The sequence below is a fragment of the Pezoporus occidentalis genome, unplaced genomic scaffold, assembly GCF_034315485.1.
Source record: "Pezoporus occidentalis ecotype Australia unplaced genomic scaffold, CSIRO_AGI_Poc_V1 ctg3, whole genome shotgun sequence".
Taxonomy (NCBI): domain Eukaryota; kingdom Metazoa; phylum Chordata; class Aves; order Psittaciformes; family Psittacidae; genus Pezoporus; species Pezoporus occidentalis.
Window position 1 is genome coordinate 19,844,195 of NW_026914940.1, and position 26,317 is coordinate 19,870,511.

General features: G+C 37.0%; 1 protein-coding gene across 1 annotated transcript in view; it reads left to right on the plus strand.

Moving 5' to 3' along the window:
• Positions 1–25,993, plus strand: part of UBR5 (ubiquitin protein ligase E3 component n-recognin 5) — an 86,699-nt gene extending 60,706 nt beyond the window's left edge. Inside the window, exons 28-59 of the mRNA XM_062627273.1 lie at positions 330–421; positions 1,333–1,479; positions 1,575–1,693; positions 1,774–1,900; positions 2,001–2,130; positions 2,355–2,515; positions 3,062–3,301; positions 3,484–3,607; positions 4,344–4,455; positions 6,132–6,263; positions 7,153–7,414; positions 7,762–8,026; positions 9,375–9,586; positions 9,947–10,177; positions 11,986–12,059; positions 12,613–12,785; positions 12,885–12,998; positions 13,532–13,752; positions 14,378–14,498; positions 14,585–14,683; positions 14,918–15,161; positions 15,737–15,848; positions 16,385–16,529; positions 16,818–16,948; positions 17,182–17,242; positions 17,490–17,665; positions 18,071–18,155; positions 19,170–19,325; positions 19,701–19,814; positions 21,185–21,329; positions 21,954–22,039; positions 23,095–25,993. Coding sequence (XP_062483257.1) covers positions 330–421; positions 1,333–1,479; positions 1,575–1,693; positions 1,774–1,900; positions 2,001–2,130; positions 2,355–2,515; positions 3,062–3,301; positions 3,484–3,607; positions 4,344–4,455; positions 6,132–6,263; positions 7,153–7,414; positions 7,762–8,026; positions 9,375–9,586; positions 9,947–10,177; positions 11,986–12,059; positions 12,613–12,785; positions 12,885–12,998; positions 13,532–13,752; positions 14,378–14,498; positions 14,585–14,683; positions 14,918–15,161; positions 15,737–15,848; positions 16,385–16,529; positions 16,818–16,948; positions 17,182–17,242; positions 17,490–17,665; positions 18,071–18,155; positions 19,170–19,325; positions 19,701–19,814; positions 21,185–21,329; positions 21,954–22,039; positions 23,095–23,307 — 4,824 coding nt within the window. The 3' untranslated portion in view covers positions 23,308–25,993. The remainder of the gene's footprint in view (positions 1–329; positions 422–1,332; positions 1,480–1,574; positions 1,694–1,773; positions 1,901–2,000; positions 2,131–2,354; positions 2,516–3,061; positions 3,302–3,483; positions 3,608–4,343; positions 4,456–6,131; positions 6,264–7,152; positions 7,415–7,761; positions 8,027–9,374; positions 9,587–9,946; positions 10,178–11,985; positions 12,060–12,612; positions 12,786–12,884; positions 12,999–13,531; positions 13,753–14,377; positions 14,499–14,584; positions 14,684–14,917; positions 15,162–15,736; positions 15,849–16,384; positions 16,530–16,817; positions 16,949–17,181; positions 17,243–17,489; positions 17,666–18,070; positions 18,156–19,169; positions 19,326–19,700; positions 19,815–21,184; positions 21,330–21,953; positions 22,040–23,094) is intronic.
• The last annotated feature ends 324 nt before the right edge of the window (positions 25,994–26,317 follow it).

Consider the following 26,317-nt stretch of genomic DNA (forward strand, 5'->3'; position numbering starts at 1 on the left):
TTATTAAAGTTGCATTGTTTAGTCTGGTATGATCATTGCCTCCTCCAGTTGCTTTGTACTCTTAAAGCTGGCTGTGTTGGTCAGAGTATGGCTCTTTGTGAGTGTGGCTCTTTCCCCTCTGGCTAACTTTGGCAATTTCATGGAAACAGCTTTTTGCAAACACTGAATATTCAAACTAACAACGAAGTTTCACTTTCTGGAATTAACTAAATTCTAAGTGAAGGCATGAGTTCGAGCAAGTGCTTTTTTCACTGTAACCTGGAATACTGTGAGATTGCAAGTGCTGCAGGGAGAAAACTGTGTAACGTTTTTGGTAATGCTTTTTTTAGGATATATTTGAATGCCGAACATGTGGCCTATTGGAATCGCTTTGTTGTTGCACAGAATGTGCAAGGGTCTGTCACAAAGGCCATGACTGCAAGTAAGTATTGTATTCTCTTTCTTATAATGAAATCAGTATTTTGTGGGTTTGTTTACTGATAGTTAATTTTTTTCCTTGAAGTGTTCTGATATTTGAGAACAGAAGATTAATAAAATATTTAAAATACCTTTCTTCTGCTCTGCAAGATTTGTTTTATGAGTTAGAATGGGAAGAGTAATCTGAAGCTGTCTTCTACTTTTCACTTTGTAGAATTTAGAGTGTGTAATTCTAATTCTCAAAGTGCTTTATATTCTGAGAATAATATATCTAAATAATAATTTTTTTAATTTTGGATGTCTCTAGCAGTTTTCTGAAGGCAGTGAATCCTGATGACAGATCATTTTTGTAAACTTTTAGAAAAGTGTAGCCTATTAAATGCCTAGATCAACTGTAATAAAGGGAAAAGTGAGTAGGCAGTCAGAGGAACAGTCAAGAAGTCTCTGATCAGCCTGGCGAAAGCTTTGAAGCTGCAGAGGTTCTGTGGCACTGTTAGAGGGTGTAAATGTTACGGCATTAATATCCTAGCTATAATAAGCTAACAGATACAGTTATAACAGTGTTGTTACAATTCTTAGTGTTGTAGCAGTTACTGAGCTTTTACTGCATGTCATGAACATTGGCAGCTTCCTTGACTGGAAGGCTATTTTGGGGAAGGATAAATGGTCTTGGATGAGTTTCAGTTAGGTGCTATGAAAAGAAATGGATGTAGGAAACAAGAACAGCAAATACCAGGTGTTGCCACATACAAACTACATTTCTCTTTTTAGCTAGGTTTTGACATCTTGCTGCTGCAATAAACAAGAAACTCTTACCAGGAATCTTAATGTGCACACTAAGACCCTTTGCCTGTGTAGAGAATGTTTGGTACGTTACTGAGAAGTGTTGCAGCTCACCTTTTCTATTTCTTGTAGACTCAAACGAACATCTCCAACAGCATACTGTGATTGCTGGGAAAAGTGCAAGTGTAAAACACTAATTGCTGGACAGAAGTCTGCTCGCCTTGATCTCCTTTACCGCCTGCTTACTACCACAAATCTTGTTACCATGCCAAATAGCAGGCAAGTTCATATTTGCAATGCCCAGGGTAGAATAATTGTTATTATTTTTAAATATGTGGTATATCATATCTCCACTAATCAATTTTTCATTATAGGGGAGAGCATCTGCTGCTGTTTTTAGTACAGACAGTTGCCAGACAAACTGTGGAACACTGCCAGTACAGACCACCTAGAATTAGGGAAGATCGTAATCGTAAAACTGCAAATCCTGAAGGTAAGAGCTGTTTCAGTGTAATAAATGGCAAATCCCATGTTTCAGTACCTCTTTCTTAAGTTGCTTTTTTGTCTCCTTAGATTCTGATATGCCTGATCATGATTTAGAACCTCCTCGCTTTGCTCAGCTTGCTTTGGAACGTGTTTTGCAGGACTGGAATGCACTGAAGTCCATGATCATGTTTGGCTCCCAGGAAAACAAAGACCCGTGTGTATTTAGATATAGTTGTCAATGTAAAGTTTGATGTGATATTTGAGACCTGCTGACTTATATAAAATTCATTCCCTTTCTTTTTATTCTTTCCAAGTCTTAGTGCAAGCAGTAGGATAGGTCATCTTCTGCCTGAAGAACAAGTTTACCTTAACCAACAAAGTGGAACTATTCGCTTGGACTGTTTTACTCACTGCCTCATTGTCAAATGCACAGCAGACATTTTGGTAAGCACTTTTAGCCATATTTTACATAGATTTTCTGAATAATATGAAACTATAGATTATCTCTGGTGATATTCTTGGAGAATAATTTGAAAATAACTTGTTGGTTGTATTTTTGTAAATTTCTAGTGCTACAACTGTGATCTCCCTTTAAATCTTAATGTGTCTTGTTTTATGCTTCTGAATTACATGTCACTGTATTGGGTTGTAATGACCTGTTTCTACAGCTCTTAGATACTTTACTGGGTACTCTGGTAAAGGAATTACAAAACAAGTATACGCCAGGGCGCAGAGAAGAAGCTATTGCTGTTACAATGAGATTCCTGCGTTCTGTGGCAAGAGTGTTTGTCATTCTTAGCGTGGAAATGGCTTCCTCCAAAAAGAAAAAGTAAGTGAAGTGGTGGGATGCCTGTGAGCATTGGCTGTGGTGGGTTTATTTTTTCAACATTTATTCTTTTATTAAATTAGTTGATAAAAATCAACAGTATGCAGAAACATCTTAATTTGTGGTCTGTAGGCAGCATAATGCGGAAAGTTGCAAACCTCAAGCCTGCATGTTAGCTAATGATATGTCATGTAGCTTTTTAATACAAAACTTGTTAAACTTACATGTTCATACTGAACCTTTCTGTTTAAAATGTTAGGATTTTTGGAAGAAGGGAGTTTTAACTTAGAACTACAATCTGTGATTGTCAGTAATAGATTTCGGTATTCAGCCTTAGTCTTGAATTATTGAAGGATGTTTTTAGCTGACTGGAATAGCTGCGCATAGTTGCTATAAATGCAAATGTATGTATCTGTTAAAAAAAATTGTCTTGACTTTCTGGAGGGAAAAAATTAAAGTTGATATTACCATAATACTTTTTTTTGGTGGGGGGTGTGTGTGTTAAAAAGTTATTTAACCTTTATTTTTCTCTGGTTTTTTTTCCCATAGCAATTTTATTCCACAGCCAATTGGAAAATGTAAACGTGTATTCCAGGCATTATTGCCTTATGCTGTTGAAGAGTTGTGCAATGTAGCAGAATCTCTAATTATTCCAGTTAGGATGGGAATTGCACGTCCTACAGCACCCTTTACACTTGCTAGCACTAGTATAGATGCCATGCAGGGAAGTGAAGAACTGTTTTCTGTGGAGCCTCTGCCACCCAGACCGTCATCTGACCAGTCTAGCAGGTAAAATTCACTGAAGCTCACTATTTGTTCTTTTTAAAGACTTGCTAAAGGTGGTCTTGTTCTGGGGCTTTTTATTCTGGCCAAACGTTTTGGAAGTATTTTCCTACTGACATATTTCTACAGTAACTTTAGGTACATAATGACAGCCAAGGGTCCAACCTACTTTTGTTTTGTTTTTAAAGTTCTAGTCAATCTCAGTCATCCTACATCATAAGGAATCCGCAGCAAAGACGAATCAGCCAGTCACAGCCAGTTCGTGGCAGGGATGAAGAACAAGATGATATTGTTTCAGCAGACGTGGAAGAGGTTGGTTTTCTTTTTTTTTGTATTTATTTTTTTTTCTCAGCACGCACCTAATGCATTAGCACATACTTTAATGTCTGAACCAGAAACACATGCATCAGGAACCCCGATTTGCAAAAGATAGAGTAGCACTTGAAATAGCCCTACTGTGCCGTAAGCATATTGTTTTAGTAGAGGTTTGTAACTTGTTTTGTATTCATCAGTATTTAGTCATTTTAGAGTATACCCTGTCTTGCATTTGACAGTTACAGTATGATTTAGAATACTAATTAATACATCTGTTATTTCCTTTTATATATAAACTTGTGCTATATTACAACTCCCTGTTAAAAACTTCTCTTTCATGCATGGTTGCTATTTCTTAGGTTCTATTAGAGAACTACAGGGTCTTTTATGAAGATGGTAGCTCTTCAATATTTAGAAACTAATTCTAGGTTTTACAGTCAGTTTTACCCTTTCAGAATTAAAATCTAATGTCCAGTGCTGTGTTTTATTTGTGTGCCTGATTTTTTTTTTTTCCCCCAAAACTGTGGCCTGTACAAATGTAGACAAGTTTTGTGTGGCTATAAGTTCATTTTCTGTTCATGTCAATTCAATTGTGAGCTCATCTTTCTTGGATGTGAGGGGTTTTTTGTTTTCTTCTGTCTTTAATATAAATTTTGCTCTGAGTTTTTGAAAATATGTAGATTATGTCTGATACGGAAGATATTCTAGTATAAAATTACAATGCTCTTTCCAGGTTGAGGTGGTTGAGGGGGTAGCTGGTGAAGAAGACCATCATGATGAACAGGAAGAGCACGGTGAAGAAAATGCTGAAGCAGAAGGACAGCATGATGAGCATGATGAAGATGGTATGTATAGCACATTACTGCTTGGGTAAGCAGTCTGTGCATCATAAATAAAAGGTATCTTTGAAGTCACCAGCGATAATGACATGGGAGACTTGCACAAGTAGAGAATCCAAAGATTTCAGATTATACGTCATAGTATCATAGAATGGTTTGGGTTGGAAAGGACCTTAAGATCATCTAGTTCCACCCCCCTGCCACGGGCAGGATACCACACTCCAGACCATGTCACCCAAGGCTCTGCTCTAGTACCTAGACACCCTCACAGTAAAGAACTTCTTCCTTATTTCTATACTGAACTTTCTCTGTTTGTGTAAACCTGTTACCTCTTGTCGTGTTCCTACAGTCCCTGATGAAGCGTCCCTCTCCAGCATCCCTGTAGGCCCCCTTCAGCTACTGAAAGATTGCTGGGAGGTCTCCTTGCAGCTTCTCTTCTCCAGACTGAACAGCCCCAGCTCTCTCAGTCTGTCTTCTTATGGGAGGTGCTTCAGCCCCTGTATCATTCTCAAGGCCCTCCTCTGGACTTGCTCCAACAGCTCCATGTCCCTCTTATGTTGAGGACACCAAAATTGCACACAGTGTTGCAAGTGGGGTCTCAAAACATCTTACAAAAGGAGATAAGGAGAGTGACAGATAGCTTGTAGTAGGCACATTAATACATTCATTTGTCTCTTTCTGCTGGAGGAGAAAATACTAAGGTGCCAAAGGATAAAAAAAAAAACAAAACAAATGTTATGTTCCTGGTTAACAATATTTATTTTTCATTTTGTATTTGCTACTGTAAAATACAGACATAACCTATAGAATCATAGAATAGTTAGGGTTGGAAAGGACCTTAAGATCATCTAGTTTCAACCCCCCTGCCATGGTCAGGGGCACCTCACACTAAACCATCTCACCCAAGGCTTTGAAAGTAGCCCAGCTCTTGCATGGTCAATGATAGAATAGTGGTTAATGGTAGATGTGTTTTCAAAAGGGATCTGAATTATGGTGAGCTAGTTTACAAACCAATCAGAAAATAATAAATTATGGTTCAGTATTTTGAATAAAATGCAAGAACTTTCATACACAGGGGATTCAATTAATATGACTTGTATTTAGTTAGTTGGGGATTAGATGGCTCAAAACTATGTTTTTAAAAAAATTATCATCATCTCTTTCTGACTGTGCTTTGTGTTTTCAGTCAATACATTTACAGTACAGAAAATCTGTCTATTCACTTGCTGAGTATTCAGAACATTTGATTCTCAAAAGTTAAACTTGAATAGAACCTGTATTTTTTTATTACATTTTTTTTAAATTTTCAGGTATTCCTTAAGTATTAATTTGAAACCTTATATGGCTAATTGTGCTAATACATGTACATGAAGAGTTGCAGAGTCTTTGGCTTGAGTGACTTGTTCTGAGTCTTTAAAGTCTTCATTTTCAGTGTGTGTGTTGAATGTGTATGTGCAGTATGGTGTGAGAGGGCCAGGGGCTGCAAACTGCTGGAAAATAAGAAAATATATTCCATGTGTTGCTGCATGTTTGCATTGCTTTTATGACATCTCCCTTGGGTATCCATTAACTTCTGCTATAGTAAGAGGCTCTGGGTTTAAGATGTCTTATATGAATCACTACAGTCACGCTATTTTTTTCCACATTCTAAACATGAGATGTTTTGTATATTGTTTTTATAGGCAGTGATATGGAGTTGGATTTGCTAGCTGCTGCTGAAACAGAAAGTGACAGTGAGAGTAACCACAGTAATCAGGACAATGCTAGTGGGCGCAGAAGTGTTGTCACTGCAGCTACTGCTGGGTCAGAAGCAGGTACGCCACATCATCTTGTGTATGATCTAGCTCTTTAAATTCAGATATCAAGTTGTACAGAAAAGATAAATGTGTTAGTGATTTAATATGGCTTTCACAAGGGCAGAATTTTTCCCTTTGGATCTGGACTGCATCCAGCACTCCAGAGGTACACTAGAGAAATTACTTCACAGCTAGACTGGACAGAGCGAGAATTACCTGGTTGTGACACTTTCACATGTACCTTTCCCTTATAATCTTATTTTTTCCCTTTCTTGTATTTTTTTTTCTCTTTACCCAGCTTCTTTCGCACCCCACCACCACCTAGCAACCCCACCCCCCCATTTCCTCACATTTCCTGCTTTTCCATTGCTTTCCCTTTGCCCGTAATTGTACTACACAGACTTTTAGACAAGGAGATGCACCAAGATGCATCCTAATTTTGTTTGCTCTTACAGAGCTTCTGCATGTGTTACAAGAGATTTCTCTGCTTTCTCATTAAATGAAATGTTTTCACTCATTTTTTGGTATAGAAGTTAGATACAGTTTAAAACAAAACATAAAACCTGACCAATCATTTTAAGCCATTTTGAATGCCAGTGCTCTACTGTCCAGTTTGGAAGCATATTTTTAGAATTCATTGCCTAGGGGCACAATCAGTGAAGAACTTTTGAATTAAATTATTTCTTAGTTTATCTTCTGAAATGTAATTAATTTTACTGCTTTTTCATGAAACTTGTGGAAAGTTAGCAGCGTGTTGCAAGGATAATTTAGTGAAGATTTTCAATAGCGGTAATTGAACCTTTTTAGTATGTGTAATTTCTTCTCTTGGAAAAGTTTAGAGCACTGACATCATACAGGCACAAATGTGCAGTTGTCAGTTAACATTTATTGCTTGTTTTCCTCACAGGAGCTAGCAGTGTTCCAGCATTTTTTTCTGAAGACGACTCTCAGTCTAATGATTCCAGCGACTCCGATAGCAGCAGCAGTCAGAGTGATGACATAGAACAGGAGACCTTCATGCTTGATGAGCCTCTGGAACGAACCACAAATAGCTCACATGCCAGTGGTGCTGCCCAGGCTCCCCGTTCCATGCAGTGGGCTGTACGTAATACCCAAAACCAGAGAACTACTAGCACTGCTCCTTCTAGTACGTCAGCCCCAGCAGGCAAGTCTGAATAAAATGCATGTCAGTTGTCTCTGGCCTTGCCCCCTCCTCTGTGTTCATTTGTTCTCATAAGGATGAAGTCTTATCTTTTTGTTATAGAAGGACAGTGCTGACCTATCTTGACTGTTCCAGTTCTGGTTTTGAATGTAAAAAAAAGGAATTATCTGTTGTAGTTCTTAAGATATGAGTATGCTTGCTGTAGCTAGTAATTTTGTGCTAGTTACAGTTGTGATGTCAGTAATATTTACCAGTTTATTTCTAGAAATGTTCATGATAAAAGTCAATACAGAAAATACGTAACAAAGGGTAGATGAATTCATTAATGTCATACCTTCTTTTCTGTTTAGCAAGTTCAGCGGGCTTGATTTACATTGATCCGTCAAACCTGCGTCGAAGTGGTACCATCAGTACGAGTGCTGCAGCAGCAGCTGCAGCCCTTGAAGCCAGTAATGCAAGCAGCTATTTAACATCTGCGAGCAGCTTAGCAAGAGCATACAGTATTGTGATACGGCAGATATCTGACCTGATGGGTCTGATTCCCAAGTACAATCATTTAGTGTACTCCCAGATCCCAGCTGCAGTGAAGCTGACTTACCAAGATGCAGTTAACTTGCAGGTAAGAACATCCAGATCTCTGCAGAGAAACAATTCCACTACAGCTGACTTTATTTTTATTTTTTATTTTTTTGTAAAATCATAGAGTTGTTGAGCGTGACCTCTGAAGATAGTCTAGTCTAAATTCCCTGCAGGGTCAACAGAAGGCTGCTCAGGAGCTATGTTCAGTTAGGTTTTGAATACCTCCCAGGATGGAGACTCCACAAGTGCTCTGAGCAACCTGTTGTTTGACAACTCTTAGAGTAAAAGTTTTTTGCTAAAGTTTAAATGGACATTTCAGGTATTTAAGTTTGTGCTTATTGCCTCTTGTCCATTCACTGGGAAGAGGTTGTCTCTGTATACTTTATGCCTTTTTATGAGCTATTTACACACACTGGTAAGATCCTTCTGAGTTTATGTCTTGAGTCTAAACTATCCCAGCTCTATCAGCCTCTCTGTTTTACTTCTCTAATATATTACCTCTATATTACTACCTCTCTGTTATATGAGAGGTAGTGTATGCTGCAGTAGCTGTAGTTACTAATTCCATTAAATTGTTCATATTTCTTATACATACTTTTTTTCTTAGCTTAGTCTGACTGGTATCTGAGTGATAATAAAGTCAGGATTGACTGTTCTGGAGATACTGGTGGTCTGTACTTGAAAACCTTCGCCCTATTCTTTTTAATATGAACTGTTGAGTTTATAAAAGAAGAAAGTTAGTAAGGACCAAATAATTAAATGAGATTAAAGATTTGTACAGATAAATGTCTGTTTGCTGTCCCTGATGTTGGATAAAAAAAAAAACCAAAAAACAGGTCAATGCAGTTAGACTCTGGAGCCTGCTTTTCTCCCTGTATTGGGAACAGGTGAAGAAAGACTGGACCAGGAGAGGTCTGTATGCAGACATAGTTCTCTGTGCAGGTTTTAACTTTGTTGTCTTTACTGAGTAAGTTGCGAGGGGTGAAGAATGGTGAAAGATCTGGCTAGTGAATGCCATAGCGGGATGAGGGCTGTTAAAGCTACTAGAAAGTCAGCAGTTGGACCAAAATCCCCAAGATGTGCACACCTGGAAGATGCTTGGTGATCATAAGTTGAGGAGGAGATGTCCGAAAGAGAGAGAGGGGTGGTGAGAAAGCTTTACAGACACCAAGGAATAAAGTATTGAGAGCTGCATACCACTACAGTAAATCAGCAGTTGCAGTAGAGCTTTCTGAAACTGTTCTTTGGTCATTCTTGAACTGTGATTTTACACCCTCTTTGGAAGGAATCAGGTGTAACTATAAAAGCCATGGTGGAGGCTTATGTTGAGATTGCATTCTCGTCATCTAGTTCTCTTTGCAAAACTCATTACATCTCATTTTCTGTAGAATTACGTAGAAGAAAAGCTTATTCCTACTTGGAATTGGATGGTTAGTATCATGGACTCTACTGAAGCTCAGCTGCGTTATGGTTCTGCATTAGCATCTGCTGGTGATCCTGGCCATCCAAATCATCCTCTCCATGCTTCTCAGAATTCAGCCAGAAGGGAAAGAATGACAGCCCGTGAGGAAGCCAGTTTAAGAACACTTGAGGGAAGAAGGTATGAAAATAGCTTGATTATGTGATACGATTTAGCAGTCTTGGAGTCAAATCTAATCTTCTTGTTCGCTGACATTTTGTAATGCAGCAGTTTACTTACTGTTTTAAGTTGGCTTCCTATGTTGTTCATACTATTTCATTTATTTTTATGGGTTACATTCACCTTGAGTATTAATTATTTGTAATATGCAGCACCTGAGCTGCTTATAGTAAAGCATGGAATATGGTTGTTACTCTTACCACACTGGGTTTCTGTTTTTTAGTTTTCACATCCATCTTTCAGAAATAAAGGCTAATAGGTAAAGGCTGCATTCTGCTGTGATGCCTGATCTCTCTGTATTCCATCCTTTTCTTTCACTAGACGAGCTACTTTACTCAGTGCCCGTCAGGGAATGATGTCAGCACGTGGTGACTTCCTGAACTACGCACTGTCTCTGATGCGTTCTCACAATGATGAGCACTCAGATGTTCTTCCTGTTCTGGATGTCTGTTCACTAAAGCATGTTGCGTATGTTTTTCAAGCCCTTATTTACTGGATTAAAGCAATGAATCAACAGACAACATTGGATACTCCTCAGCTGGAACGGAAAAGGTACTGAGCCTGACTCACAGAAACAAACACTTTTGCACAAGTGGTGTATGCCCTTTTGTTTTAGTCATTTGTGTTACTCAGCAACTCAAATATATACTTACATCTGCGTCTCTGCCTGTATATGTAGTAACATGCGTAATATAAAAAATACATATATAATGGTGTATAATGTATGTTCGATAAGCTTGCTGCAGTATCCTGTTCAAATCTTTTTACACTGATTGCTAAAAAATTTCTTTCTTGCTGCTGAAACTTTAATTTGATTTTAAGCTCCAGGGCAATTTTTCATCAGTCTGCTGTTAACGGTTAACATGATGACAAACTTATTTGGAGTTCTCTCAAACATGTTAAGAACAATGTGGAAAAAAATAAAAAAGTTCAGTATGATGGGCTTAGCTGTTTTCCATTTGGTTTTGGATATTTGAGACTTACTTGGTAGGAAAATCAAAGAGCTGAAAATGTCCTTAAGTTGAAAATCTCTAAATCCCTGCTACTTCAACTCTAGCATTTTACAGGATGCATTTATTACTTTTTAATATATTGCAAGATTTTAATTTTCTTTTTTTTAGAAATGTTGTTTGATTTTGAAATGTCAGTTAATGGTCGTAGAATTATCTGTGTGTTGGTAGTCTGCACTATCTGTTCCCATTTCTTACTAAGTTTTGAGGTAACATACCTGAATAGTCATAGTCAACGGTTAAATAAATGCACATCTTTGCCCCTTCCTGCCCTGACTTGTCAGTATCACAGGTTAAACATAACTTTTCCTTTTCTCTATAAATTTAGTAACTGTAAAATAAGAGGTATTGATACTTTAAATATATATTGGGCTGCTGCTTTAGTTCCAGTGTCATGTTCAATATATCTTTGCTTGTATATAATATTATTGTATATAATGTAAGGCTTATTATGATCTCAAAATGCATACCAGAGGATGCTGATGTTAACAGTAGTTTCCTTACAAGTAGGGGTGATTTAAAACAATAAATGATTGAGATTTTGTACTGGCTGACTTAAATAGTTAGAGCTGTGGCTTTAAGCCTTTTCCAGGCAATAACATACTCCTGGAATCTGCTTGTCCCCTCAGAATTCACATATTGAAATCTGGCAAATAACTGTTCATCAAAGAATTGCAAAATTCACACAAAATGCTTATAATGCTGTGAAGGCACAGACCTTTTCAATTAAAGATCAGTGGTTCAAATTCAAACAGTTGAGTCTGCTAGATAACGTTTTAGTAGCCTGTATGAAATGAGATCTTACTGGTCATCATCTAGTTTCGGAATATATTTCACAATGCACAAACTGCCAGAAATGAATGCAAGTCAAAGTTCTTGATCCTTGTTTTCTTAATACAGTGAAATCCATTTCTTTAATATGCAGCTTGCAGGCTTAACTTTCTGAAGTGTGATCACTGACATTTTTGTAAGACTGGGCATATTTATTCTACACGAGTAAATTTTAGACTAGTACTCACTTGTATTTCTTACACTAATGTAGGGTTCCTAGGTTTTATATATAGACAGAATCCTTAAAAACAAGCATACCAATCACTGTCTGAAGCTGCAGCTTTTTAGATCAAACTTAGTAGGTGGCCAAATGGGTAGGAGAGTAACTGTGTGAGTAAAGTAGTGAGTACGTAATGAGAAGTACTCTACAGTACTTTGATTTTAGAGTGCGTTCATTCTTATTTTGTATATCTCTCAAGCACACTTACAGATTATACTCTTGCTTTTACTGATTGCTACAGCTGTGTCTTGCCTAATGTTTTCTTCAAGAGGATTGACTATTCTTTCTTTTTTTTTAAGAACTCGGGAACTTTTGGAACTGGGTCTTGACAATGAAGATTCAGAACATGAAAATGATGATGACACCAATCAAAGTGAGTGTACAGATACACTTCTGTAGTATGCAAAAATACCACTTATGCTTTCTTAGCTTTTTTTCCCCTTTAGCTAGCTGAGAATTTGAATAAGTTTTGCTACTTGTATGTTACACTAAAGTTGGGTTTTTTTGAAAGGTTTCCTTACCATAATTCCTTGCCAAATTTGTTCTGCCATTGCCTATTCTCATTTCTGGGCCTTCTTTTTGTCATCTCTTACTTATTCTATACTATGACAGGATTTAAAATTTGGTTTGGAGTTAAACTGATTTTTTTGATCTGATGAAACTGCTGCTGAAAATGGTGGAATATGTACTCTGTACCAAGTATATATAGATTAGGAGTACGTGTTCAGTAAAATTAGTTACGGTAAAAAGAAAAAAAGTCATAACTGCATCTTAATAAAAATACGGGATTTGTGGAAGCATCCTGTAGAAGTATTAAAGTTCCTCCAGTCAGGTAGCTGAGAGGGAAGCGTATTAACATTTTGGTATTTTAAATTCTTTGCTTCTGTAACTGTTAAAATTGCATTGAAATCTTCTCTGATATTTAGGTGCTACACTCAACGACAAAGATGATGACTCCCTTCCAGCAGAGACTGGCCAAAACCATCCATTTTTCAGACGATCAGACTCTATGACGTTCCTCGGCTGCATTCCACCCAATCCTTTTGAGGTTCCTCTGGCAGAAGCCATCCCATTGGCAGACCAGCCTCATCTATTACAGGTGACATCAGAGATGATGTTCTGGAAGAAAACTGCAGTTTGCTTTTTCACTTCTAACTGAAGTATATTATTTACCCAGAATGCTTCTGTTAATTTTCAGCCAAATGCTCGCAAAGAAGATCTGTTTGGCCGACCAAGTCAGGGTCTGTATTCATCTTCTGCCAACAGTGGGAAATGCTTAATGGAAGTCACAGTGGATAGAAACTGCCTTGAGGTAGATTTAAAGGTTTTATTACTTTAACAATTGAAGCTACTACCTTCATTCCTTAAAAAGACACTTCAGTATTTTCAGGGAGAATTTTAAGTGGCTTTCAGAATAATTTCAAATTACGTAAGTGTGAAAGTACGTGTGAAAACTTGGACCTTTTATTGAAAGTGTGGGTTTGGATTTTTTTTTTAATGTAGGAACTTTCAGGATTACTGATTTATAGCAGATTTCAAGAATTATTTTCAAAGGCTGCAGTACGGTCCCAAGTTAATTTTGAAATGCCAATTATATCATTATTTATGATAAAAAGACTTTAATATTCCTATATCCCAGTAAATTGACTTGCCTACAGACCAAGCATTAAATGGCAAGCCTGAAGTGGGAAAATATGTGGTTTTGTAGTTGAAATGATTGAGGTTATTGTGTTTAACAGGTCCATTACAGTGCTCATACTTGTGAGGTTTAAAAATTACATGTATCCTGAAAAAGCCTTATAGACTACTTTGAAAGTGCAATTAAATTTTACTTCTCCTCTTTAGGTTCTTCCAACTAAAATGTCTTATGCAGCCAACTTAAAAAATGTTATGAGCATGCAAAATCGGCAAAAGAAGGAAGGGGAGGAACAAAACGTGCCTACAGAAGAATCTGAGAGTTCAAAGCCAGGGCCTTCAGCTCATGATCTTGCAGCACAACTGAAAAGCAGCTTGTTGGCAGAGATAGGATTGACAGAAAGTGAAGGGCCACCTCTCACATCTTTCAGGTAGTTCGAGTTAAAAATCACTCTATGAAATATTACTGAGCTGACAAAAGAATATTTGGGACTCTGAAAAGTCTTCTAAACTTTAAATGGGCAGCTTTAGTTTGAATTTGTAGTTTGATAGCTTTAAAATGAACAGTCAAACAGTCTTCAAGGAAGTCTGGGCAAACTATAGTAAAAGTCCTTTACTACCTGGCTTCCTGCTACAGACCTACTATGGTGTCCTGGGTAGCTAAGTTTAAAAACTGGAATTGACAGCTTGCCATGTGTGCAGGGTGATGCTGCCCACCCTTCTTGCAGTGAGGGGCTGAACTGCCTGCACTTCGAATTGCAGCTCTTTTAAAAAAAAATACTGAGGTTTCGGTTGAAGGGGGACCAGTAACAGTAAATTCCATGGAGCAGTGAAGTTACATGCTTTGAGAGTAATTTCTCCTTGGAAGGAAGATGTGTGTTTCAGCTGAAACTAAACCATTTCGTATGCTTTTGTCCACAAACTTACTGTACTGTGGTGGTGTTTATCAGAAGAGCTTATTTGAAGGCAGAGGATGAGAAAAAGATGAAGTACACAAACTGTGTCTGAAATTTCAGCTGATTTTCTTCTCTGTTGTTTATTCCTGCCTTCTATCAGGCCACAGTGTAGCTTCATGGGCATGGTTATATCTCATGACATGTTGCTGGGACGTTGGCGCCTTTCCTTAGAATTGTTTGGTAGAGTATTCATGGAAGATGTTGGAGCAGAGCCTGGATCGGTACGTGTTTCCCAGTGTAAGGGCAGTTCCGCTTCAAATTAAATTGTGCACCTCCCTCATTCTGATTTTGTTTCTTGTTTTTTAAGATCCTGACTGAATTAGGTGGCTTTGAAGTAAAGGAATCAAAGTTCCGTAGAGAGATGGAAAAGCTTAGAAACCAGCAATCCAGGGATTTAACGTTGGAGGTAAAAAATGTTAGTTTATTTTCTGAATTGTTTTCATTAATTGAATTATTGCACACAGGATAACTTGCTAATATAACTTGCTAGGAGAAATTGTATTTCAGAATCTGCAAGAAGGTGTCTTAAACTTTACTTTGTGAGCTGTAGTTTTTCACAGTCTAATTGGTGTTTTCTCAGTCTGTGCACAAGTGTCCAGAAACTTCTTGTGAAGTTGAAACTTTTTTGTGTTTTTATTAGGTTGATCGAGACAGAGATCTTCTAATTCAGCAGACCATGAGGCAGCTCAACAATCATTTTGGTCGCAGGTGTGCTACTACTCCGATGGCTGTACACAGAGTAAAAGTTACTTTTAAGGATGAGCCTGGAGAAGGCAGTGGTGTAGCACGAAGCTTTTACACTGCTATTGCACAAGCTTTTCTGTCAAACGAGAAACTGCCAAATCTAGATTGCATTCAGAATGCCAACAAAGGTACCCATACAAGTAAGTGATGCATAGCAGTTAATCTATAGATAACATTCATAAAAGCCTTGGATTTTTTTTTTTACACTGAAGTACTTGGCATTGTCTCAGAGCTTAGTTACCACAGGAACTGTGAAAATTGTGCATGTTACTTCTCTGGGGCAAGGAAATGGCATTCTTTCTGCTTCTAGAAACAGGAAGCTCTTGTTTTTCTAGAAACAAAAGTCTGCTTTACGTGCTTTCAGTTCTTTTGAGCATCTTCCTCTCCAGTAGGTAATAATTGTCAAGATTTTAGCTAGTAAGAGGTTACACATTTTAATATAACTGCTCCATCTGGCTTGTCATGAATACATTTTAATGTTTCTGAAAGTATATATAACTCTTGAAGTACTTCAGCATTTGTAAGTTGGTACAGACACTTCAGGTTCCTTTCTTAAGTTTGACTGAACCCCAGTCACTACTTTTGAGTGAAGTGGTCTGTCTCATTTACGTCTTTCAAGCTGTCTTCTGAAGCCGTGTCCTCCTTACACTGAAACTTAAGTAGGAGAAAGAAATATAAAGATGTTTATGAGCTTATGAGGCTTTTTCCCCTTCAGGTTTGATGCAGAGATTGCGAAATAGGGGAGAGAGAGATCGGGAAAGGGAGCGGGAGAGAGAAATGCGGAGAAGTAGTGGCTTACGAGCTGGTTCTCGGAGAGATAGGGATAGGTAAGTGATATATATTTTCAATTTGTTGGAGATACTTTGTCAAACAGAATTATTGCCTCGGTCATCTTCAGGAAAGATACCTTTACTTCCTCAAATTAAAGGTGTCTGGCTTTTTTTACTTTCAGGAGCAATTTTCAGGGTAAATTTTTTTTTCCAATCCAATATATACTTCAATTCTTTAAAGAATAATTATGCTTACTTTAGCATTGATAGATTATGTCTCAACTATTTGCCATCCATCTGTCCTGCTTAAAACAATAATAAAAAATTGAGTACTAGAATAAAATTGTGAGGTAGTTCATAAACATTTTCATTGCTGGCATGTCTGACTGCTGTATCCAGAATACTAGTAGAACTAAAAATCTCTGGTTCATTTGATTATGTGCTTCTGAATCATTCTCTCCAAGCAGTTGTGAGCAACACTACTATTCCAGCATAAAAGCTAATGCTTTTTTGCATCTGTGTGCAAATGATACTGTTCTAGATTTTTGTGTATTTCCTCTGAAATAAGTACAAAGTGCTCTAATTTTCTTAAGGGACTTTAGAAGACAACTTTCCATTGACACGCGGCCTTTTAGACCGGCATCAGAGGGAAATCCTAGCGATGACCCTGACCCTCTTCCAGCACACAGACAAGCCCTTGGAGAAAGGCTCTACCCTCGAGTGCAAGCAATGCAACCAGTAAGACTTAACAGTTTCATACACTTAATTATACGTTGTTCTTGTCCTTTTTAAATTAAAAATTAATTTTCTTGTCCATTATTGTTTAACATAAGTTATTAGAACAAGTAGGGCTGTTCCTATATTATTTGGCATTTTCTTAAGATTTTGTTTCTGTAATTTATTATTTAGCTTAGGAAGTGTCTTGCAGTAAATTCTATATTAAAAATACTAAAACTTTCATAAAACTATATTTGAAAATGAGCGAACTGGAGGAGAATACCAAGTCATATAATTCCTTATCCCCAGGCATTTGCAAGTAAAATCACAGGAATGTTGCTGGAACTGTCCCCTGCTCAGCTGCTTCTGTTACTAGCTAGTGAAGATTCACTTAGAGCAAGAGTTGATGAAGCAATGGAACTCATTATTGCACATGGCAGGTAAAGTATCAAGGATTTAGGTAAGAAATGAGAACAGATTTTGTGACCAAAACACTTTGACTATGCTACAGCTAACTCTGATACATACAACTTATTCCTTGCTTTGTTGTATGTATTTTTCTTTGGATTGGAGACTTGTTGACTTTGGTTTAATCTAATCTGTCTCATTTCAGAATATCCCAGTTCCTTACTGTGAAATTAAATCTGCCTTTATCTTTTTTTCCCTTGTCAAGGGAGAATGGTGCTGACAGTATATTGGATCTTGGATTGCTAGACTCTTCAGATAAAGTGCAGGTAATGAATTGTTGCACAAATTAAACTTACTTAAGCTCCAGTTATATCAGTTAATTTTAAAAAATTAAGCAACTGTAGCTCTCCTTTATCATGCAAGACAAGAGGTATAAAATGTTACCATTAGGAAATATAATGGAAATTCTTAAGCAGTGAACTTGAACCTTTGGGTCTAGCAGCAAATAGCTTCTTGATGTGTGTCAGTAACTAGAATTAAGTATGTTAATTGCTATTCTGACTTTCAAAACAGGAAAACAGAAAGCGACATGGTTCCAGCCGCAGTGTTGTAGATATGGAATTAGATGATACAGATGATGGGGATGACAATGCACCACTTTTCTACCAACCTGGAAAACGAGGTTTTTATACACCAAGACCTGGTAAAAATACAGAAGCAAGGCTGAATTGTTTCAGAAACATTGGCAGGTATGCTACTAGTAACTAGTGCAGTCTGAAACATGTAAAAGATGAATATACAAAATACCAGGGAGAGTACCAATGATACTAGGTGCTAAATTTTTATTACTTTTATGCTTTGTATTTCTCACTTGGAGCTAAATAGTGGGGAATTTGCACTGTGTGAAAACAGTGTGAAGTTTCTTTTCCTGTTATATTTTTATATTTTTTTTAACAATGTGGAAGTTTTATATTGAAGGAAATACTTTTTTGAAATCATGTATGTCTATGATTTTCTTTTTGGGATAGACAGGGCTGGAAAGCTACCTGCAGCTTGATTCTTAGAATATTTTGACTTTCCTAAAGTGAGTTTGCTGAATGATCTCCAGTGTAATTTCTTTTGTGATGAATCAAAACCCATATGCATGTTTTCAGAATCCTAGGATTGTGCTTGTTGCAGAATGAGCTGTGTCCCATCACGTTAAATAGACACGTAATCAAAGTTCTTCTCGGCAGAAAGGTAAATTGACACAGAAATTTTAATTTTCTTCAATTAATGAAACTTAATCTTGAAAAACTGTTTTATTTTCTTTCGTGCATGCATTGAGTAGCAGAGTTGATACTGGAACTGTAAGGCTGCCTTTAAATTTAATTTGAAGAATATTAGTTTTATCATTTCCTAGAGTTTGAACTGAGTGCGTGTACCAGGAGTCAGGTATTTGACCAAGATGTAATGATTTATAGTAGGTCAGCCTTTTACTATCTTCAGAAACAGCTTACTGTCTCCTCTTTTTCTCTGCCTGAGACTGAAGACTTGAAGATGTAGTGTTCAACAGTACTAGGCAACAGCATGTCAGCTTTCTAAAAAGCGTTTTCCTCAGTATTTGAGAGAACTCCTTGAATTTGTCATTTTGTCTCAGGTGTAGGTATAACTTAATTCGGAGAATAATTACCTAAACTTTTGGCAAAAAATGCTTCCACACGCCAGAAATCCATATTATATATTGCACTTTTCATGCATTAGTCAGTAGCATTGTGAGTTCTGTGTGATGCAACAGACTTAAACCAAGGTTTGTTACTGCTGTTTTTTCTTTAAAAACTGTTGGTCACATAATCGGTTATCCAAGATACATACAATCTTTGATGAAAAAGGGTTAATGGCAGAAAGATATGCCTCCAAGTATCCCCTGATATCTTCCAAGAAATATTCCCTTCTAATTATATTCTTCAGCAAAAAAAAAAACTGTGAATTTTCCTTGTAGCCTCTATGCCCTTAACGTCAGGAAAGGCCTTAGAGGTCTATCTTTACGTTCTGGTAATGCACCTCAGTTGAGTGTTCCAATGTACCTTCAGAGGTGGCTGAATATATCAGTTTGACTGCCTTTATTTCCAAGTGTTTGTATGCTTTTTACATGGGTGATGCACTGCTCTGTGCCAGTGCATAGATTAGGCACAGATCACATAATTTTGAGTATATTCTTGAATGACAGGAGTGCTTCAAACATTACTTTCAAACGTCTATCTTTTTTTATAGGTGAACTGGCATGACTTTGCTTTTTTTGATCCGGTTATGTATGAAAGCCTTCGGCAACTTATCCTCGCTTCGCAGAGTACAGATGCTGATGCAGTGTTTGCAGCAATGGATTTAGCCTTTGCAATAGACCTGTGTAAGGAGGAGGGTGGAGGGCAGGTAAGCACAGAAAAACCTGTATCTCTGTAGCTTCAGAACTGGACAGCTTATGCATGCGGTAGTGTTCATGTATATAACCTATGTACTTGCCAGGTGGCAGAGATAATGTTTGACGTTTCCTAGATTCAAATACAGGGTGGTTCTTGGACACTGAAGTGTGGCTTTTCTCCTTGAAGCTGACATAGAGCCTACCATGAAGTCTGGATAGCACAGTCAGTCCTAGGGAATCTTTAAAGCTAACCTTTAATAGGAAATCTTGCTTGTTTTTAGAGGCATATTAAGTAGTAAATCACTGTGCAGCTTACTGTGTCTGTTGTAATAATCTTATTTCCTTTTTTCTTTTCTTTTTAAATGGTGCTTGTTACTTTGCCATAGGTTGAACTTATTTCCAATGGTGTAAATATACCAGTCACTCCTCAGAATGTATATGAATATGTCCGGAAATACGCAGAACACCGGATGTTGGTAGTAGCAGAACAACCTCTACATGTAAGTCTTCGGTGCAGTGTTTTTAAAAACGGAAGAACAAAAAAATACGTGAATTTTCAGTGAGATAATTCTGGTATCATTAACAACAGTATTGCTACTCAGGTTTCATTTGAAGTCTTGACAGCTTGGTTAAAAATATGTAATGTCCTAATGTTTCGTAATGATACAGCTGTTTGTGCAGTACTGTGCAGACCACATACTTTTGTAGAATGAAAGGTAATTTCTTTTAAACTTGATCTCATTAGTTTAAGCTTGTATATTCATTTCTTGAGCTCAAATTTCACATACCCTCCTGGAATTTTTGCTTTGTATTTAGCAGTGACTGTTACAGTCATCTGTCACCTTTGATTTGGTTAGCCTTATAAACAGATTAAAAAGCAATTTCAAAATACTTACATAAATCACCTTGAACTTCTGGCTTGTGTCCTCGTTTGAAAAGCAAAAATCAGTTATGAAACATACAGCTTTGCTTTTATTTTACTACCCTGGCAAGAGCCCTAGCAATTGACTATAAAACTGCATTAAAAATAATTTGGATTTTGAAGGAAGAACTTTTTAAATTGAAGTTATGGAACCATATATTCTTGTTAACAGTTAATGAAGGTCCAGTACGGGGAACTACTTACTGTCTGTTATATGATACTACATCTAATCTTGGTCATTTCTGAGGGCGGTGGTTTCCTGCTATACTTCTGAGATAGGCTAGCAGACTGCTTGATTACCTCTGCGAAGTTTAGCTCCACAGTTCTCACAGAAAGAACATGTTGCTGGAAATAGGCTACTTGATCTCAGTATGTGGCTGTATTCATAATTTCACTCTTGTTTATTTTAAGAGTTGAAAGCCATAATGTTTGTATTCACTTGGGAATTTCCTAAGACAAATCTATTCATACTTTCATTTTGAAAATGAAATTTCTAATCTTTTCAGGATTTTATTCATATAAAATATGTGTGTGTATAACATTTTTAAAGCAGAGTTGGCATGTGAGTATCTGTGGAAGCAAAGAAAAAGTAACATGCAGGATGCTTTTTGTAATGCTCAGTAGATTCAGTGTAGCTCAGCAAAATACCTGACTTTTTAGCATTAGAGAGTGCATTTGCTTCTGCTTCTGGTCAGAATATTAGTTCAAATCATTACTGCTTTCTTTTGCAACAGTAGGTGTAGGGTTTAACAGATTGGTGCAGTTCTTTGCTTCAGAATATTTGAATCTCAGATGGCAAAGGTTTGAAAGGAAAGAACAGCTAGGAGAATAAGAATAAGGAATTCTGAGATAATGGGAGATTTCCCATGGAACGTTTTGGTAATGCATTTATAGTCAGTCTGAAAATGATTATGACTATAATGTGAACCTTGTGGTCTTTTACTTAAGGCAATGAGGAAGGGTCTCCTGGATGTACTTCCAAAGAATTCATTAGAAGATTTGACAGCAGAAGATTTCAGACTTTTAGTAAATGGCTGTGGTGAAGTAAATGTGCAAATGCTAATCAGCTTTACCTCTTTCAATGATGAGTCAGGTATGAAAGAACTTCCTCATTCAGAAACTGAGTTGCAGGAATAACTTAAGGCTGCCTGTTCTGTGTAAAGTTACCAGCGTTAAACTACCTCTTCAAATTTGACATCACTTAAGAAGTCACTGAAAGTCCTAATACAGTTATTATTGTTTTTACATACCTTTGAAAATATTTACCTTCAATAGGGGGGTGGGGAGAGGCTTTCCCAGCTTTCCGGTCACTATATCTTAAATACAAGGATTGTATTATTGGTAGCCTGTCTTTCCTTCTAAAAGTTCTGAGCCAACTTCAGAACTATAAATGTGATGGATACAGTCTGATATTTCTTGCATATTTTTTAATATTTTTATTTTTATAAATATTTTATAAATTATTTTATAAATTATATTTAGCTGTTGTTAGGCTTTTTAAGAGGGAGGGGATGAGGGTTGTATTGAGGTATTTCAGAGTTAGCTTTTACATTCAGAAGTATGTGTATTAGTTTTGAAGCTACTAGTGTCTCCAGTATCTGGATTTTATGAATGAGACTTAGCTGAGATCCAACTTGCAGTACAGGTAAAACAGATTTCTTAATATTTACTGTCTGGTGCACCAGCTGAATTATATATCTTCTTTTATTTCACACAGGAGAAAATGCCGAGAAGCTTTTGCAATTCAAGCGTTGGTTTTGGTCAATAGTTGAGAAGATGAGCATGACAGAAAGACAAGATCTTGTAAGTTGTCTGTTCCCAGGGGAAATGTACAGAGGAACTGGAATAACTTAGGCATCATTACTGTTTTTAACTGTGTCTACCTGTATGTGAAAAATTAAGGTTGCAAAGCAATGTAACAGGGTTTGATTAGACGCTCAGTTCTGGAAACATCAGGTGTGAATCCTAGACCTTCCTTGCAGCTGAAAGTTAAGTGCAGTGTGTCCTTATCCATATTCACAGGTCTCTCACGGAAGTAGAGTCTCTGCACACTTACTCTTAAACTAACTGTGGTTTGGCAGCTGTGCTGTGGGCTAGTGGGGTCTTGAGGTTGAGTTCTCCTCCTCGATAATCTGTGTATCCCAAAGGCAATACCTGTGTCCTCGCTGAAAGATGTCAGTAATGACACTATCTCTTTCTCAGAGCCCTTTAGGAATAGCTGATGAGAAGCATGAAAGAGCAAGATACTGTTCAGCAGGGTTCATTTTGTAAAAGTTGTCTATAAACTGTGTTCATTGTGTGCTTCCTAAAAACCTTCTACTACTTAAGGTACTCCCTTTACAGTTTGCTTAAAAGGAAATAAGGACTAATCTGAAAAACAGAAAATCTAGAACACATTTGTTAAGGCATATTTGGTAGTGATTCTGCCCTGCAAGTCATTATATCACACTTCAGACAGTAAAGCAAATGTTCTCTGTTGCTGCCTTTTTCTCTGTACAACTATTACATTCTGTAGCCACTAACTTGTGAAACCTTTCTGATGCATTTTGTATTGATGGCAGTCACCATCTCCCCAGATCCACCTGGGGGCATGTGATTTACTGAAGATTTGTTGATGCAGGATCATTTTGAATGCTGCTTTTATCCATTTTAACAGAAAAACATAAAATGAACAGTCAAAGGAAGGAAGCCACTACAAAACCATGTAGCATGACCATTGAGTTAGCTGGAATATTGAACATAGTATGACCAAACTTGCTGTGACTGTGCAGTTCTCTAACCTATCCCTACACAACATGTAGGCAATACAAATTTTAGCCTTGTACAGCAACATTTTAAATGCTGTCTTCTTTTTTCAGGTTTACTTTTGGACCTCAAGTCCATCATTGCCTGCCAGTGAGGAGGGATTCCAGCCTATGCCGTCAATTACAATAAGACCTCCAGATGACCAACATCTTCCTACAGCAAACACTTGCATTTCTCGCCTTTATGTCCCACTCTATTCCTCTAAGCAGATTCTGAAACAGAAATTGTTACTCGCCATTAAGACCAAGAATTTTGGTTTTGTGTAGAGTATAAAAAGTGTGTATTGCTGTGTAATATTACTAGCTAAGTTTTGTAGATTTTTCCATTTGTCTATAAAAGTTTATGAAAGTTAATGCTGTCATACCCCTGGTGGTACTTTAAAGATTTAAATGCAAACATTCCTGTACTAAATTTGTAACATAAAGGCCTAAGGAGTACTGGCAAGATCTGATTGCAACAGTTTGCTAGTCAGTAACTCCTTTGCCTAACCCCAGCCAAAGATGACAGCAGAACAATATAATTTACACTGTGATTTATCTTTTTGCTGAGGGAAAATATGTAAAATGTTCTGAAAATTCACTGCTGCCTTTGTGGAAAGTGTTTCAGCAAAGGTTCTTGTATAGAGGGAGTAGGGAATTTCGAAATAAAAAATTAAGTATGTTCTGTGTTTTATTTTAACTTTTTTTATTTTTAAATGGTGTTTAATTTGTGGTTGGCTGCAGTTGTGTATCATGTATATTGAACTTGTAAAAAGTTCCTGACAGCTCAGATCCCAGAGTTGGGATCGTTCACCTACGAAACCACTTTCATTGCAATTTTTGTTCTGATTGCATTGAACTCTGGCACATCAGATACCATCACTAATATTTTGCATGTAATCTGTAACCTTAGTGGCTTTTTGTTTCAGTTTGGGGTTTTTTTTCCTGTACATATGATGAGGCCAATGCACAGTATTTCATAGTTCACAATCAACATTTTTGTATCCCTGTTTCAGTGAACAGACAGTCAGGCGATTGTTCCACTACCAGTTCTAACCCAACACTTGTACTACGTTATCTTAACTATGTAAACTCAGCCTGGGCACTTTCTGGTAACTGTAAAATGTTTATAAGATCATGATTATTGAAGATACATTTTGGAAAACTTTAATGTTCGTGAGCAGCTTAACTTCTTTTGTATCTAGCCTTTTTTTAAGTATCTTGTTACAGTTTTTTAATAAAGAAATTACAGACAAAATACCAAGCCATATTGAAGAAACAATAGTTTTTATTTATTTAGCCATTTATACTTTAGCTAACTGCATACACTAAACATAGTTGTTCATTAAAAATCTGGATTTTGTAACTGAAAAATTGACCTGCAGAAGATATTCAGCCCACATTTTACAGTTAGCAGAGAATCCTGAATGAAACAGGCCAGGCAACCTCTTCTTTTCACAGAATTGGTTTGAAGGGAAAGTGGCTTGTTCTGAAAACTCTCAAGGTAATTAGGTCAGAATAAAATTCCCAAACTGCGTTGTAGTGGGTTCTGCTGTATGTTCACTTTTGAAGTGGTTGGTTGCTTTTGGGGAGGGCAGTCTTTGACCATAATCTAGGACTTGTTTTCCCTAATGCTTGAGAGATTTTTGAGAGTTAGGAAGTGATTAATAAAGGAAGGAGCTACTTTTTCTGTGTCAAAACAAGTATCTGAAAGCTTAGCAGGCTGAAGTACTGAAGGTTAAGAGCTTTTGTGGTGGTGATGTTGTTCTCCCTCTTTCTTGCTTCTCCAACACCGTGAGTCCATGTTTGCGATTTTTCTTCCTTTTGTTGGAAGAACTCAATTATCGTTCTGTCAAAATCCAAGTGGAATTCACCTTTGCTGGAGCTCCACTGGGTTTTCCTTTCTGTCAGCTAGTTGAGGATGACCAGAAGTTACCCACAGTTGTGATTTTAAAAAAAAGCCTCTGTTTTCATCATTTAGTTGCTAGAGGTGTGGAGGACAGCTGACATCAGAAATTCTGATCACCAGTTGCCAAATTGATGTTGAAAATCCTGTTTTCTAAATAAGGCTGACTGGTTCAGACTTGTGTAGTTAAGTTGCGGATAACTGAGGAAACGGGTGTAGAATTATTTCTGCATGTACTAATAGCTCTTAAATCGATTATCTTAGAAAAGAGTAGTTTCAGTGTTTGAGGATTGGATTCTAGTCGGGATTTCCTGTTGTGACCTCCAGTGTATCTTAAGTTCAAAACTGTATTGGATTTTACTGTGCTAATATCAGCTAAAAACGAAAAGCAGTACAGCTACACAAGTTTAGCTGTAGGTGTATTAGTATAGAGAAAATTTATGCTGGTATGGCTGTTCTCATATACTAAGGAGGATAGTTACAAGGGTACAAAGCAACATATGCCTGGATTTCTAACTGGTGTCATTATTTCCATTACCAAAAATGCCTCTAACTGAAATGTGTAAAGTAAGTAGAAGGCAACAAGACAAACTGTTTAGAATAGGCATCAAATCTGCAGTCTGTAAAATAAAGCTCCCTCCCTCACAAAGCTTTGTGAGACTCGATGTATTAAAAAGTATCCAAGGCCCTTGGATGAAAGGCCATATATAAATGTAAAGTACTATGCGTGTGTATATATATATGTATTGTGTGTATATGTATATAAGTGTATGTGTATGTATAACATATAAATATATGTTATATGTATATATATTTGTATATAGGTTAAACATTTTTTTAAAGTCCTGTAATGTATAGCTAGACAGAAATTATACAGATAACTCAGTAGCTCACCATATATACACACACAAGGCATTCTGATAAGAGGGACTCTAGAATGATTTATGCTGTCATCATTGACTTGAAATGTGTATGTAGCTTTATAAATAGCTTTTTTCCTCTGTATGGTATATTTAAACTATATCAAGATTTTAATAAGAAAAATGTTTATTAAAATCATACACCTCATCTCCCTTTGGCTTAAGCCCTTCTGTTAGTTCACTTTTAAGAGGTAGAGAAACTAGTTAAAAGAAAATCCTGTAATGTTTACATTTTTGAATAGTCCTAAATCCGTAACTGCTGAAAAAGGAGATAAAGTTAGCTCCTAATGAAACATTATCACCAACTACTAGACTAGTTTCTGTTCTGAACTAGGGAGAGCTGACACCTTAGTGCTAACTTCCAGAGCTAATTCTTGTTGGTTTCTGTTCTCAGCTGACTATATCCAATGCAGAAACAAATTTGCTTGTTCCAGCTTTGTTAGTTTTCCAGAAGTGAAAAATTGGATGGACT